The following is a 16,624-nucleotide window of genomic DNA, read 5'->3' on the forward strand; positions in this document are numbered from 1 at the left end:
CACTGGCCCAGCTAACCAATCACAGCACATTTCGTATTTCAGAAGGCTGGCCTTCACTTGATACAGGAACTATTCGAGCCGTTCATGCCAGACTGGGGAGAGAGGTGTTGTAATAATGTAAAATATGTGAAAAATTATGTGTTTTTCGAACAACCTAGTGTGAGAGCCTGTTCTAGTACACCCCCAAAACAAAATCAAGACTTTGTAAAAGAGCATAATACAACCCCTTTAAAAAATGTACAACCTAATAAACTAAACACATCATTTACAATAAAAATAAATAAACCTGTGTTGTGTATAAGGCAAAAGGCATGTTCTTATCTTCCTTCTTGTTCTTCAGCCGGAAAATATCATGTTGTCGGACAAACACGCTCCCAATCCAGACATCAAGATCATTGATTTCGGCATGGCCCATCGCTTCATTCAAGGAGAAGAGTATAAGAGTTTAGGTGGAACCCCTCAGTATATTGGTGAGTGGTTCCGTCTGTGTGGTTTTGAGTTCAAGTGAATGTGTTCATTTAAAGGCCATAAACCTACGCAAATATGCAAATGCAGACCTGAATGCTTGTCCAATAACACAAGCATGAGATATACTCTACTATTGAGGTCGGAATTTAAGAAGATAAAACTTTTTTCATGCTCAACCAAGGCTGCATTAATTTCATCCAAAATACAGTAAAAACTGTGTTATTGTGAAATATTTTTTCCAATTTTAAGGAACCGTTTTCTATTAAATCTATTTTAAAATTTCGATATGTTTATTTGCTGCTCAAGAAACATTTCTTGTTATCAACAATGTTATAAACAGTTATACTGCTTAATATTTTTGTGGAAAACATGATACATTTTTTTTCTGAATTCTTTGATGAATAAAAAGTTCAAAAGAATAGAATGAATTTCAAATAGGTTTGTGACAGTATGAAAGTCTTTACACTGTCACTTTGATCAATTTAATGCATCCTTGCTGAATAAAAGTTATCATTTCTGTCAAAATATAAAATCTTATTGACGGTATTGTATACTTAAAGGGACAGTTCACACAAAAATGTCAATTCTGTCATGAATTACTCGTTCTAAATCCGTAAGACACAAAAGATATTTTTTAATGAAATCCGAGAGCGCAAATAAAACAAAAATAAAGACTTTATTTAACAATTTCTTCTCTTCCGTGTTAGTTTCCGCCGACATTCACAACAGTACCACGACATATGCTTGTGCATTCCTCTGCTCGTAAAAGAAATATTTTAATTTGTGTTCCAAAGATGAACAAAGGTCTTATGGGTTTAGAACTACATGAGGGTGAGTAATTAATGACAGAATTTTCATTTTTTGGGTGAACTATCCCTTTAACGTTCATTCGTGGTGGTAACAAACCTCCGTACTCATGGGGGCGATAGAGTTACCTTCAATTTTCTGTATTGTTAAACCGGTTTTGTTATTATTTAATCAGCTAACAATAAATGTGTCAACAGTTGAGTGTATGCTTTTATATTCACTGACTGATAATAATAGTGCTTGTATTTACATACCTGTGTACAGTATGTTTTGTAAAGTGTGTGTGCGCATGTTGATTCTGCATCTGCTTGAGTGTGTGTTTAACTCTACACCTGCTTCTGTCTCTGCATGCATTATGCTCCTGCCTTTGGCAATATGCACAATTTTTATTTCTAGCTGTCTCCATGGAGACTAACTGATGAAATGGCAGAGCTGCATAAGTTCATCTGAAAATTGAGTGGACAGGAACAGAAATAACTATTGTGAGATCACAGATGTAATGTCACTGCTGATGTACTGCAGAAATGTCCTTGAGTCATTTAACAGCTCATCAATTCCTTTAAACTAAAGGAAACATAGTGAAATGTGACACACTATCCGGCTACACTTATCAGTATTCTTTTAAATACTGACCTTGACAGAATGCAGATGCACACATATTTGTCCGTGTGGCCTGAAACTGTGTAGAAACTAAACTAGAGACCAATATTATTTTTTACAAGCAATACCAATAGGGATCATTTTTAATCCAAAACAGAATTAGTTTTAATTCTGATTTTGGACACAATACTAAATAGTCCAATCATTTGAACAGTAAAATTATACATAATATAAATATTAAATTATAAATTATAACAATATATTAAATAAATAAAATAATGTAATTTTAAAATAATGATAGCAAAAATAATGTGTTTACTAGTTGTTGTGAGATGTAAATACTCGTCTTTATCTACAATTAAAAAAAATGCATAGTATAAATATTAAATTATAAATAATGTATTCATCAAATAAAAATAAATACATTTAATAAATAGATTAATAATATGATAGTAAAGGATAATGATATCAATACGAAATCATTTTACTAGTTGTTATGAGATATAAATATTTCCCATAAATTATTAAGATATAAAAAGATTAAGATATAAATTATTTCCTATAAATATAGTTGTACCATGCTAAATAAATGTAAATGGGAATATTGAATAAGGGTATTAGACAAACCATGTAGTATTTCTCCATGAGACTAGGCAGAAGTAGTATACTACTTGATATTAAGCAGACCCTCTTGTTCAAAGTGACTAGCACTTTACTTATCACGAGGATGTCCTTTGTGAACAACTAGAGCTTTAGTGTTTTTCTAAGCACATCTGGTGATTGGCTGAATTGTGATTTCAGTAACACTCCAGTTCCTAAATCAGCCCTACTTTTAGATGAACCTTTTTAGCTGCCAAAATCCACAATAATTAAACTATCACCACCACTTTGTCATTTAAAACACATTTTCATTTGATAGATGAACAGGCTTGTCCACTTTAAAGGGATGGTTAACCCAAAAAATAAAATTTACTCATTTACTCACCCTCATATTGTTCCAAACATTTTGTGTTCAAAAGTCATGAGGGTGAATAAGTTATGAAAGCATTTTTTTGGTTTGTTTGTTTAAACTATTTCTTTGTGTGGTTTTCAGTCAAATAAATGACCTTCATGCCTAGTTTGTTTGCTAGTCAGCTATTTTAAACCCCTTCTAGGTTTGTGTCAAAGTGAAGTAAAGTGAAGCTTTGTTCGTATGAAACTCAGTGGGGAACAGAACACAATCTACTGTGGTTCATGTGAGGACGTGAACGTGCTGCTGGTCCCAAAAAATGCACTTAATGGTATAATTTTGTCAGTTTGACTTCTCAAACATGTCTGCTTCTGTCTGGCCAAAGCTTTCTGAAACGTTTGATTAATGCAATAAAATGAGTTCAGCGCACTGCTGCAACTGAAAAAATGCTGAAGAATTAATGAGCCAACAAGGAGATTTTTATTTTTACTTGACAAAAGCCTTTGTTTCTCTCCATCTGTTTCAGCCCCTGAGATTATCAACTACGAGCCTCTCAGTACAGCAGCAGATATGTGGTAAATCCAAGTTAAATTAGCAACACAAACACTCTTACATACATGGAAATATAGTGTTAGAGTGCATAAAAGAGTTTACAGGCATGTTCACTTGATTTGTCTTTCTCCGACGTCTCAGCGTGTATGTATTTTTACTTCATAATATGCAACTGAATATGGATGTCAAGTGCGAAACATTGTCAGAAGGCAAACTAGTTTGGCTTTTGACAAAAAGCAGTAGCTATCATCTGCTGCGCCAAAGACAGTAACTCATGTCTGGTTAGCATAATGTTAGCATAACACGTGTTCGGTTTACATCTCATTCGTTCCTGAAGCCCAGCTGGGACTGCATGGCACAAACAAAGCAGAGGTCATGGGTTCGATTTCCAGAGAACGTGATGAAAATGTGAAAGTTTAAGCAAGTCACTTTGGATAAAATAATGTGTTAAATAAATAAATGTGTATTTCTATATCAAAATGTAAACCTTATGAATTATATTTTGGAATGATATATTAATTTTAATAAATAGATTTTTTTAATAATATATATGTTTTTTAATATATAAAATATTGTATTTAAAAATAGTCTAAAATAGTTTACAGTAGTTTGTCATTTTTTAATTTTTTTTGCATGTTAAATTGCTTAGAATTCTATATACCAGTTTTAAGATTCACTTAATGATGATTAATCATGTTCTTGTGATGTTTTTCAGGAGCATTGGTGTCATTACCTACATTCTGTAAGTAATCTTCCATTGTTATTAATCATATGATAACACTCCTGACAGTCAAATCCTTTAAGAATCAGTCTGCAACTCAAAGTGCTGCTCCAAATATTCAGATTTTAACTAGAACATAAATTACCTCTGAAATAAAGCCTCCCCGTTTGACAAGCAATGTGCTTTTTCAAGTTTATATAGGTCAGGTCCTGTGGGATGAGATCAGTCATGTCAGAAATGAAGTACACCAGATATGGAGTAGATAACCAACAGACTGACTAGTAATAGCCTTTATCTTCAGGCAGGGATAAAGCAGTTAATCTTAATGGTGGTGTGCATATTTTTTAAATGTTAACATATTTTTTTGTATCCTAGACTACTGTGATATTGCAGTAAAAATATATGTAGAAACTCTTGTATTTTATTTTTTTATATTATTTCTTATTCATGTATATTTATGCCATCAGTTTGAGTGGTCTGTCACCGTTCCAAGGCGAGACGGATGAAGAGACGCTGAGGAACATCGTGGCAATGAACTATGAGTTTGAGCCTCACTACTTCAGCCAAACCAGCAACATGGCTAAAGATTTCATCCAGAAACTACTAGTTAAAGACCAGAGGTAGCAATAATCAGATTAATTATATTAGAATAATTGGGATTGTAAATTGGTTTTGGGTAGGCGAAAGTTTCCCAAAACATTTAAAAAGAATATTTATTCATTATTTTGTTTATACATTTTAATGTATTAATACACTTTTTAAAAATATATTTTCTTCAAAGATTGAAAGATTCCCCGATTGCTCTGCTTTGAGGGAATAATATAAACTGTATTTCAGATTCAAACTGCTATTTTAATTTGATCTTTAACTGTCTAATCTAACCTTTGCCTAATGAATAATTTATAAGGGTTAAATATTTTTATACTGCTTTTGTGCGTTTGTATTTAGCGAAAGAATAACAGCAGAAGAGTGTCTCGTTCACCCCTGGATTAAGGTGAGATGCGTGAACTCACCCGTTTCCTCATATTACATTTTATGACGTAATTATTTTTCATTTTCATTCAGTAACTGTTTTCTGCATCCATTTCTCTTTTAGCCTCTCAATAGAACTCAAATAGCCAAGAGGAACCGTTCCTCCATCAACATGAAGAACTTTAAGAAGTTCAACGCGAGGAGGAAATGGAAGGTTGGTCAGAGAAACCTGCTATTGGCTGGAGTTACCCACAGACCAACTTTTTCTGTCACTACCTGTGTGTCTCACGGCATACTTAGTCTTTTATGTCTTTTTGTATCCCTCAGTCATTCTCTGTCCCTCCTGTAGTATTAATGAACATCTAGTTTTGCTGTTTTTGTCATATCGGCCTCTCACTTCTGCATTCAGTGCCTTTTTACATTTAATCGGCAGCTGTTTTGATATAATGTGATGATACAAGCTCTTCACTGTCTCTTAAAGGGATAGTTCACCCAAAAATCTGTTATTTATTCCTTTGCAAGAATTTTAACATAGATTTTTTTTTCATGTTTCCAAGTTGTGACACAGAACTCTAAAAAAAAAAAGCAACACAAATGACTAAACTGTTCCATTAAGTGTCTGAACCGGTTGCTAACACTACCTTAGCTGACTCAAATGACTCACTTCTCTAAACTAACAGACCTATGAGTAAAGAGAGACACCTGCTGTTCAGTAGAAACACTGAGTCATTATGTAACTCTGTCATGATGCCCTTTTGTTGCTCTTTTTCTGTCTGGATTGTGATGAATATTTTGTACAGATAGGCTGTAATATTTCTTAACTAATTCCTAACTAGTTGTTTTTCCTCACCACACAGATGTCCTTTAACATGGTTTCAGCTTGTAATCGGTTTTGTCGACTGCAGTTACTGTGTAAGGCCCGTGGTCCGGAGCAACAAGAACTGGTAAAAATCTCTTGAAAAACACATAATGAGAAGTACATGGTAAAGGTGCTTAATTGTTATAAATAATGCTTCTTTACTTTCCCTTTTTTTCCCAATCAGAGAGACTGTGAGAGCGATCAGGAGGACACCGGCACAAAACCTGCCTCTCTCTTACGCAGACGTCTTAGTAGCAGTTCATAAATCTTATTGGTAGAGGGAGTCACAAACCACAAGCATCTCCCTGTAATGAAGCAGCAGCGCTCATTCAACCTGCAGTATTTTGTACTGCCTACAGGGGCAGAAACAAGCCGCAATCCACAGGATTTCTTTCCCTAGCCAAAGGCCTTGAACCTCAGTGCATGCAATTGCCCAAACACCAGCTGCTTATCCAGTTACAGTGGATGACCACATCTGAAAGAGGGATGGGGCCAAGAGATCATAGTGGTTTTCTATGCTAATATGCAAGCGTGTTCATAGAGTTCTACCTCTGATAGAATGAGTGTGATGCTTCTACCAGGAGGGTCAGGTGTCTTGAAGGGTGTTCCTACAACATTACATTTTCCTTAAACTAATAGGATTTTTTCCCCCCCAGATTTATTTCAGTGGGATATATACATGCTATACAGTGGTGTGAAAAAGTGTTGGCCCCCTTCCTGATTTCTTATTATTTTGCATGTTTGTCACACTTTAATGTTTCAGATCATCAAACAAATTTAAATATTAGTAAAAGATAACACAAGTGAACACAACATGCAGTTTTTAAATGAAGGTTTTTATTGTTAAGGGAAAACAAAATCCAAAACTACATGGCCCTGTGTGAAAAAGTGTTTGCCCCCTAAACCTAATAACTGGTTGGGCCACCCTTAGCAGCAACAGCTGCAATCAAGCGTTTGCGATAACTTGCAATGAGTCTGTTACAGCGCTGTGGAGGAATTTTGGTCCACTCATCTATGCAGAATTGTTTTAATTCAAAAGTTTGGGCAGGTTTTTTTTCTTTTAAAGAAATTAATACTTTCATTCAGCAAGGATGCGTTAGACTGATCAAAAGTGATAGTAAAGACATTTATATTGTTACAAAAAAAATCAATTTCAAATAAATGCTATTCTTTCTACAAAAACAGTACACAACTGTTTTCAATATTGATGTTTAATGAGCAACAAATCAGCATATTAGAATGATTTCTGAAGGATCATGCACTGAAGACTGGAGTACTGGATGCTGAAAGATTAGAGAGATTAAAACATTTTACCAACCCCAAAGTTTTTGAACGGTAGTGTTTAAATATTTTATTCTAATATATTAAAGCCTTGTTTATACTCGGTACTAACATCTAGCTCAAATACATTTTATCAGCTTGTAATAGGAGTTCAAAGGAAGGTCTCTGACAATATACATCACTTTGTCAGTTAAAAATGTTCAAATTTAAAATAAATAATTTGTAAAAAATGCAGATTATTTAGAAATACACTGAGTAGGCACTCTTTTTACATTACACTACAAATGCAACACGGTCACATGCATTTCTGACTACTGAATGTGGTTTGAGTGAACCAATCATGAAACATTTTGAACCCCATTCAGTACTGACAACTTGTGATTAAAACAGCCAAAACGGATCTTAAAACCAGGTGTAAACGGGGTCATAGTTTAATGTACTTCAAGAAAAACAAGCAAACCAAATTATAAGGGAGGACTTTTGGGCTGAGTGCCTTAAAATACATATTTTCTCAAAAACTTGATCTAGACCAATACATGTTCTGTCCTGAATTAGACTACCAGAGGCCAAACCTTATTCCCTTTATTGATACCATAGTGAAACTGAACCAGTTGCCTTTTTCTCTGTATCGCTGAATAATAGTTGAAATATTAAAAGAGTGCGAGTTTAATATCTAGTAGGCAGCTTCATTATGGTCAACTCTCAACAACAATAGTATTCATTTATGACAGATATATGCGGCTGTTATAAATCGTGTTTGACATGTAAAGCAGTTAACAGTTTTACAACTTATTGACTTTCCTCATCGAGTTTAATCAACAGAGATTTCATGTGAAGAGCCACTTTAAATGTACTTGAATGGTGTCATGCAGTGTTGAGCTTTATGAAATGCTGCTTGAATTATTCTAGACTCTAATTGTTGCCTTTACTTTCAGAGTCTCAAGAAACTATATTAAGTTAAACCAGTCTTTTTCAAAGGATACTGGTCTTCCTTGTAGATTTAAAATCACTGTTTAGTTTGAAAAGTCTTCCATTATCCAGACATTACAACATTTTACCCTCTTTCACTCTTGCCTATAGAACTTGTAATGTGAATATCGCACAAATTAATATTATATATTGTTGTCATGATATATTTTGTATACCATACCTGACTTGCAAGAATGTTGCTGTGTCTTCTGTTATGCAACATTTGCCTGAGGGTTGTAATTCCTGTAATATTATGTAGGCCTAATATCTCAATTGAATGTATCAAATATGTCAACAGACCACTGTTTGTATCAAGGCCATTTTTTGTTGTTGGTTTTTTATGTTTATTTATGCTTTTAAATGCAGCATGTCAGATTAGTGAGTGAGATTTCTTCTGAACAAGTCTTTGTATCGAGTTTTCTTATGCAGTATTTGTGAACAATGATGTGGTGTGTGTTTTTTTATATATATAATTTGATACTATTGTCTTAGTTATGAGAAAAATTAAGCAATTTAGTGCATGCGGTTTTGCCTATACAATTTGTTAGTTTAATGTGTGTCCTTGGTTTGTTTGATACTGCTTGGTGTAAATTAAAAGCAGTTTGTCCTTTAATATGTCTGATCAATTTCTTTTAACACATCACATTTTGGTTTACAATCCTCATGGAAAGCCTGGAAATGTCAGGGAATTTCAAAAGTGTGATGTGCAGTGCAGGAAAATCAATTAATAAACTGACAAAACCAGAACAATCACAACAACAACAATAATAAACTCATGTAGCTCTTCACAATTGTTTGAAAAAGTCAGGGAAATTAATTGGTCAAACAGTGTATGAACCCTGACATAAGCTCTGACCAATTATTAGATAGATATCCTTTATTAACCCCAGTAGCAAGAACTCATTTCCTTCACTGTCTTAAACACACACTTGGAGTGTGTTGTCTAAATGATATGGCCATAAATGCAGTCCCACAGAAGAACACCTGGGCCTGTGGTGTCGTCAGCAATGTGGGCGTGGCGACGGCGCTGGTCAGAGCAGAGGCCGCGAGAGCGAGAGCAGTAATTCCCGGAGAACGAGCGCTTGAAGATGTACTTTACCGGAGTTTGTCCGGTAATGTCATGAGTGAAAACGTTTCGGAAACCATCTGGTCTACGCCGCTCAGATAAGATGAACACACCAAGAGGATTTTTAATGTTTTTGAAGACAAAGTAAACCTCGAGGAGCGTCTGTCTGGATGAAATTGACAGAAAGACGTTAGGATCGAATATAAACAGAACATCACAGCGGACAGGTAAGTTACTAAAAGTTATTACACACTGTTTTTATTAAGTGGGAACACACATTGAGACTGTATGGGATATGAAAAAAAAAATGAAAAGAAAAAGAAAGATGTTAGGCCTATCTAACACCGTTAAGTCTTTTAACAAGTGCCATTACTTGTTCAACGACTTTCTAAGGTCATTAAACGGACAAGAAAATGTACATTTCCTGCATTATACAGTGTTTTTTTTTAAAGTGTCTTTAAAAATGCAAAATGTTAAAATGTTTAATCATCCCTTATGTTGTTAAATACTTAATTGTGCGTGTTCGCGTTACCGGCTCTGTATTCATTCTGTAAACAAAGACAGCAGTTAAGAGTAAAGAAAAGGATTAAGGGCAGGAAATGCTATTTGGATGTTGAGAATGTGTAATTGAGTGTGCGAGAGAAAGCTCTTTGTGTCTGGCCCTATATCTGTAATCTCCAGGGGCCCCTGTGCTACCTGAGACCTTTGTGAGGGCCTGCTGGTTTTCTTACCTATGGAGTTCTGTTTAAAAACATGACTTCATGGAGAGAGAATGAGCAAAGAGGCTAGAACCAGGGAAAGCAGAGGTTAGGGGTGAAACTGACACAGAAAAGATCATACTAAGTAGGATCAGGATCTTTTTGCAGTGGAGATGGGGAAAGTGACAGATGAATGTGGGTCAAAGACGTTAAGATGTCCGCATCAAAAGAAATGTACAAAAGTGATTGTATGTCCATAGAAAGCACATTAAATGTAAGTAAAGTGTCTACTTTTAAGGTTTCAAATAAGTTTTTGGAGAATAAAATGTTACAGTTTGGTTGAAATAATGTTACATTGTCATCCAGTGTGACACAATATTTATGTAAAAATTCAAACAACATAGGCTACTTATTCTGACTTGTACTAAAATATATAAAAGAATAAGGCAGCATCTTAAATTTTATTGTGTTTTAAATGAGTAAAAAATTCTTACTGACAAATGGCCAAAACCTAGCATAGTGGCAAATGTAAAAAATGTAAAATTACAACTAATTAGTATTTGGGGTGAAAGTAATTAGTCTTTTAATATGTCATAAATAGATTTTTGTTGTAAATATGCCTGACAAGAATGTTTCACTGAATGACATTTTAGTGCGGTGTCTTCTGTAAATCAGGGAAAAATGTATGATATTTATTTTTTGCTCGGAAAAACAAAAACAAAATTGCAATTAAATTAAACAGAAAACTTTTTCATTTTTTTTCTTCGAAAAACAACAATAATTTAAAGCAGTATTACACTTACTGTTTTTATGCTTAAACCCTTTTTTGTCTTTGACCCATGTATAACATCAAAGGGTCCATTTATATAGCATTAAATAATACATAGGAATCTTAAATGAGTGTTCCTATATAGCCTATAAAATACTAAATTATTTTTAGATAAATGTCATTTATATTGTAATAATTAATTAAAATATTTGTATTTATTAAAATTATTAGTTTTTTTACAGTTTACTATTATTATTATTATTTATTTATTTTTAATAAATAAAAAAAATACTGATACTGACCTATAAATAGTAAAGAAATGGCATATATGGCAATAACAAAATAGGAAAACATTAAACCGAGGTCAGCGATCCCAGTGAATGTGTGTGGCCTGAGTCTGAAGTGTGTTGACGGCACAGTTGTTGTTGTTAACTGCATCATTTCGTGGGGGGAAGTACCATAGAAGTCAATGTGTCGTAAACAAGGAATCTCATTATTTAATGCTGCAAATATGATGGGAATGCTTATAGGAACTCTCTAACTAGAAATCAGTTCCATTTCATTTTGCTGACCTAAATATCAGACCTGAGATTCTCAGGAACAGTTGATCTGATTACAAATGCATTGATTTCTTACAAAGAAGCTTTTGAAGCGAGGTCATTCCCTGTATTCAAGTGTCCTTGCTTTTGATCTTTTGACCTTATAGAGTTCCTTGGTGTAATGATTTTACAATGATTTTTCAGATTATGTAAATATGATCTACTGTATATATTTGAGAACTTGAAGTGCTTTTCATCGGTTAATCTTGAGTTGATCAAAGTCTGCCGTAATAGGAAACCTCTTAACTTCGGCAAACAGAGATCTAGTCATTAGTAAGAGCTATTCAGCATGCTAAAGAGTTCTGTGTTAGTCAGAATCCCCCTCTGAGAATACATGCAGCCTTCTTCACAGCGAATAAGAAAAGGAAGAGGGGATAAATAGAATTGGGGTGACAAACGGGAGGGGGTGGAGGGCATGTTTATAGTCACTTTGGTGACTGACAGCACACAAGGTGGTGAGGGGGGTAGACATCTTGGAAGTGAGAGAGCACAAGGAAAATGAAAGAAACAAGGTTCTTCTAAACTATTTTGCCCGCTATTGTTTATATTAAAGATGTATATTTAAAAGGATATAGTCTACCCAAAAATGAAAATTCTGTTATTTACTCAACCTCATGTCTTTCCAAAATTTTATGACTTTCTTTTTTTCGGTGGAACAAACAAGAAGATATTTTAAAGAATGTTGGTAACCAAACATCTCGATCCCGTTGACTTTCATATAAACGAAACTAAACAAAACCTGAAACTGCTTGATTACCAACATTCTTCATATTTTTGTATTCCACGGAAGAAAGAAAGTCATATGGGTTTGGAATGACATGACATGACATGAAGAATGACATGACACTATCCCTTTAATTAATACTTTCTTTAATATAAACAATAGAGGTTTGCAATGACACTAGGGTGAATAAATGATGAGATACATTTAATTTTTGGGTGGACTATCCCTTTAAAATAGAGCAGTGTGAACATTCTTAAAAACATATTTCTTTCAGAATAAAAAAAGTCATACAGGTTTAAAACAAAATGAGTGAGTACAAATTTGCAGTTTGAATTTTCCTGGTGAACTGTCACTTTAAATTGTAAGGTGCATTGGCTTCTTTGATGGCCCAGATCACAAAATGAGTTCTGCAGTACAATTCAGAGGCTCCACTGGAATGTCAAAAGTGCGTTTGCCTCTGTTTTGGATGCTAATCCAGTTGCTAATGGTGACAGCAATCGGATGAGTCATGAACTGAATGCAGTGTGCCAGTGATGCACCTGCAATCATCACACACACTAACACATGCGAATTTATACACACTCGCACGCAGCTGCCGACCTGTAGTTCACCCTGACTCATTGTACACTGTACTTTCTCCTATTGTCCGGCATGTTTGCTCTTTGGGGATATAGCCAAATGTTTTTGTCATCAAATCCCCACAGCCCTAATTACATCTAAATTTATAATGGTTAGCAATATAAGCTAAAAGCATTCAACTAGCCCCACAACGTGGACATGACCAGTGGTATTTGAGGCAGACTATTTGTTTATTTGACCAATTGCAGATGGACTGAAGTGTTCAGGAAACCTGACTGAAAACAGTCATTATTCTTTCAGCCATGCCATTGCAGTGTTAGCAGTGCAGAAATCACAAACTCCACCTTTAAAGACATCAGATAAGTTCAATAAAAATCCACCGTCCACTTCCACGCCTCTGTTGAGCAATGAATCAGGAGGTAATTTGATCTATCCATTGTTTGGGGCTAGACTCTAAAGCAGGGCTGTCCAAACTCGGTCCTGGAGGGCCGGTGTCCTGCAGAGTTTAGCGCCAACTTGCCTCAACACGTCTGACTGGAAGTTTCTATGCCTAGTAAGAGCTTGATTAGCTGGTTCAGGTGTGTTTAATTAGGGTTGGAGCTAAACTCTGCAGGACACTGGCCCTCCAGGACCGAGTTTGGAGAGCCCTGCTCTAAAGTTAGGGCGGAGATAGAGAGAGTAGGTGCAAGAGAGGTGAATGTATGCAAGAAAGAGTACATGTATCAGCGAGAGGACTGGAAAAGAGGCCCAGGAGCGGTGGAGGAGTGAAAGACTAAGAAGGAGGGGTCGGAGGGTGTATAAAAGACAGAAAATTGCTGTTCTCGTGTGTCTGGAGGAAAAAAGCGCTGGCTGCCTTCATGGTGACATAATGTGATTATGGTATTATCAGTAATCTTGTGATGATCTTGTGGGATTTTAAAAGCTATGACATCTGTGTCGAGCAGATGTACACGGAGTCCAAAATAATGCCACACCTGCCAAAGGTGAAAATTTAGCAGCCAAAATATCAAAACTATATTTTCCATTATTTGTATTAATAAATATGTATTTGTTCCCATGACAAATGTAATTATATAGTGATTTTGTCCTTGCATATTTGTGACCCTGGACCACAAAACCAGTCATAAGGGTCAATTTTTCGAAATTGAGATTTATACATTATCTGAAAGCTGAATAAATAAGCTTTCCATTGATGTATGGTTTGTTATGATGGGGACAATATTTGGCCGAGATACAACTATTAGAAAATCTGGAACTTGAGGGTGCAAAAAGAGGTTAGCAATGCATATTACTAATCAAAAATTAAGTTTTGATATGTTTACGGTAGGAAATGTACAAAATATTTTCATGGAACATAATTAATAATAATAATAATTCATTACGTTTATATAGCGCTTTTCTAGGCACTCAAAGCGCTTTACATTGTCAGGGGGTATCTCCTCATCCACCAGCAGTGTGCAGCATCCACCTGGATGATGCGACGGCAGCCATAGTGCGCCAGAACGCCCACCACACACCAGCTTATTGGTGGAGAGGAGACAGAGTGATGAAGCCAATCAGTAGATATGGGGATTGTTAGGAGGCCATGATGATCAGAGGCCAATGGGCAAATTTGGCAAGGATGCCGAGGTCACACCTCTACTCTTTTCAAAAGACATCCTGGGATGTTTAATGATCACAGAGAGTCAGGACCTCGGTTTAACGTCTCATCCGAAGGACGACTTTAAGTAAAGAAATGATCTTTACTTAAAGGTGACATATTATGCCCCTTTTTACAATATGTAATATAAGTCTCTGGTGTCCCCAGAATGTGTCGGTGAAGTTTCAGCTCAAAATACTCCACAGATCATTTATTATATAATTTTGAAAATGCCTATTTTGAGTGGAAGCAGAAACAAGCTGTTTTTCGAGCCTGTGTCTTTAAATGCAAATTAACTGCTGCTCCCCGCCCCCCTTTTCCAGAATAGGGCTGCGCCTTTACAGTTCGTATCTGCTAAAAACATCTGTTTTGGTTCTGATTATCATGTTTATCGCGCTGAAATCATGCGTTTTAAACCATATGAGTTTAAACTTCAGATATACGGTTTTCTGAGAGCACACATCTGAAGCACACGGACAGAAAGCGGCTGTCACAGCATCGATAATTTTGACCCATACAATGTTTTTTTGGCTATTGCTAAAAATATACCCAAGCGACTTGAGACTGGTTTTGTGGTCCAGGGTAACATTTCTGACTCGTGTTCTGGAGAAAAAAACTCCAGGATAAACCAGATTTTCCACTAACATTTTCATTTGTTGTCTTGAATCAGATCACATGTTTCATTCAATGAATCAGTTGATCCATTTCACAAAATACAAATGATTTGTTCATGAATCGACTTGAACTTATTAACTCAGTGTTCCAGTTTTAGTGGAACTGCCCAGAAGATTGTCAGTAAATTATGACTTTAATATAGTCAACAAGTTGAATGGACCACTTTTAAGATCCTTTTATAGTGCTTTTGTTTCCTTTTTGAAGTTTGGCACATACAGCCCTTTGATTTAGTACAACATGAGTTTAAATAAAAAATGGCATAAGACAATAGAAACATAATGTATTTAAGAACAAAAATTAATGTATGATAAGCATTATATACAGCGCAATGACAGTTTTGTTGTTAGGAAACAAAACAATGAACTTTGACCTCTTCGATCGCTACAGTCCCAACCTCTACATTCTCCATTCCACAATCCGTTCACATTCTCTCATTGTACATGCTTGCACACAAAGGTGTGGAACAGGTGGTAACAGCCTAATCTCGGCCTGTTGGCAGACTGTGTTTTTGTGACGTGTGCATTCATGGACAAATTATTTGCAGAGCATTACTCACTTTTAATGTTTGCTGCAAACAGGAATACTAGAGAGAGACAGAAGCCATTTTACTTAAGAGGAAATGGCTTTATATGTGTGCTTCACAATGCATTCCTATTAGAATAGGAATACAGAAAAGGATGGAAGTGGAACCACTCCAGACGATTTCAAAACAGTGTTATGTAATAAGCGATAACCATAGAGACCGAGGGGAAGAAAGGAAGAGGGAGGTAAAATGAGAGCTAAACAGACTATTGGAGTGAAAGCATTCACCAAAGCTGTTCCCAGCCCATCACTCACTTTCCATAAACTCCCTGTAACACTGAGGTTGCGACACACTTTTTTATGAATTGTGAAATCGCCTAGCTTTTATGATGGGATGAATTCTCTCATGTGCTGGACTTTTATTGCAGTTGTAAACTGAATTGGGATATGATATCAGATAACAGGCTTATTTACACTGCAAAAAAAGTTGTTACATATGCTAGAAATACTGGTAATATCTAATTAACTGGTTTTATGAAAATCAAAAATATTTTATATGACTGAATAACCTGACTATGTAAGGTTACACCAATAATAGTTATTTTTAAGGGTCACATCAAGTTAGATAAGCACCTTACGGCAAGAACAGACTTTCATCTGGCAGATGATAAACACACCAGATAAAACTGCATAGAGTTAAACTGTAGGAGAGACCTGAGTCATATCTAGTGACTCGAGGGTGGGCTCTTTTGACTTTTTGCTTGAAAGCAGCCACCTAGCATCCAGCGCACCTTAGAAACCGGATAACAATGTGGTAAAAACTAATCCGCAAACCTTAGCAACCATATAATGCACTGGTATCAGTGTTGGGGAAGCTACTTTGAAACTGAAAAGTTATTCATAATTTGAATTAGTCATGCTACAGTTTTAAAAACTCTACAAATAAAAAAAGTAGTACATTAAAGTAATTGAGCAATATACATATTTTTAGAAGTAAAAAATAAACTATCAAATGGCTTAATCAACCAACCTGTGTTTTTGGATACAGCACCATTCCTTGGGCATTTACGATGCGTGTATAAAATCAGATAATTAGTTTATCCAACTTTATACACATACTTACAGTATACTTGCGTAAAGTGATATATGCTATTTAGAAAATATCAGCTATAAAC

At 35.3% G+C, this 16,624-nt stretch overlaps 2 protein-coding genes across 6 annotated transcripts in view; both read left to right on the forward strand.

The window, feature by feature from the left end:
• LOC107565569 (death-associated protein kinase 2-like) overlaps nt 1-7,125 on the forward strand; it is a 20,205-nt gene extending 13,080 nt beyond the window's left edge. The window contains exons 5-13 of the mRNA XM_016250814.1: nt 341-470; nt 3,351-3,399; nt 4,092-4,118; nt 4,565-4,717; nt 5,046-5,091; nt 5,194-5,283; nt 5,927-6,013; nt 6,113-6,617; nt 7,114-7,125. Coding sequence (XP_016106300.1) covers nt 341-470; nt 3,351-3,399; nt 4,092-4,118; nt 4,565-4,717; nt 5,046-5,091; nt 5,194-5,283; nt 5,927-6,013; nt 6,113-6,193 — 663 coding nt within the window. The 3' untranslated portion in view covers nt 6,194-6,617; nt 7,114-7,125. The remainder of the gene's footprint in view (nt 1-340; nt 471-3,350; nt 3,400-4,091; nt 4,119-4,564; nt 4,718-5,045; nt 5,092-5,193; nt 5,284-5,926; nt 6,014-6,112; nt 6,618-7,113) is intronic.
• Nucleotides 7,126-9,187: 2,062 nt separating this feature from the next.
• The window catches only part of LOC107565575 (rho guanine nucleotide exchange factor 2-like), a 52,392-nt gene continuing 44,955 nt past the window's right edge, over nt 9,188-16,624 (forward strand). For 3 of the 5 annotated variants that reach the window (XM_016250823.1, XM_016250824.1, XM_016250825.1), the window contains exon 1: nt 9,189-9,471. The gene's annotated coding sequence lies outside the window, so the exon portion shown is untranslated. Of the gene's footprint in view, nt 9,472-16,624 lie in introns of all 5 variants that reach the window. The other 2 variants (XM_016250822.1, XM_016250829.1) reach the window with 1 other exon arrangement.

The sequence above is a fragment of the Sinocyclocheilus grahami genome, unplaced genomic scaffold (genome assembly GCF_001515645.1).
Source record: "Sinocyclocheilus grahami isolate Dianchi unplaced genomic scaffold, SAMN03320097.WGS_v1.1 scaffold1009.1, whole genome shotgun sequence".
Lineage (NCBI taxonomy): Eukaryota > Metazoa > Chordata > Actinopteri > Cypriniformes > Cyprinidae > Sinocyclocheilus > Sinocyclocheilus grahami.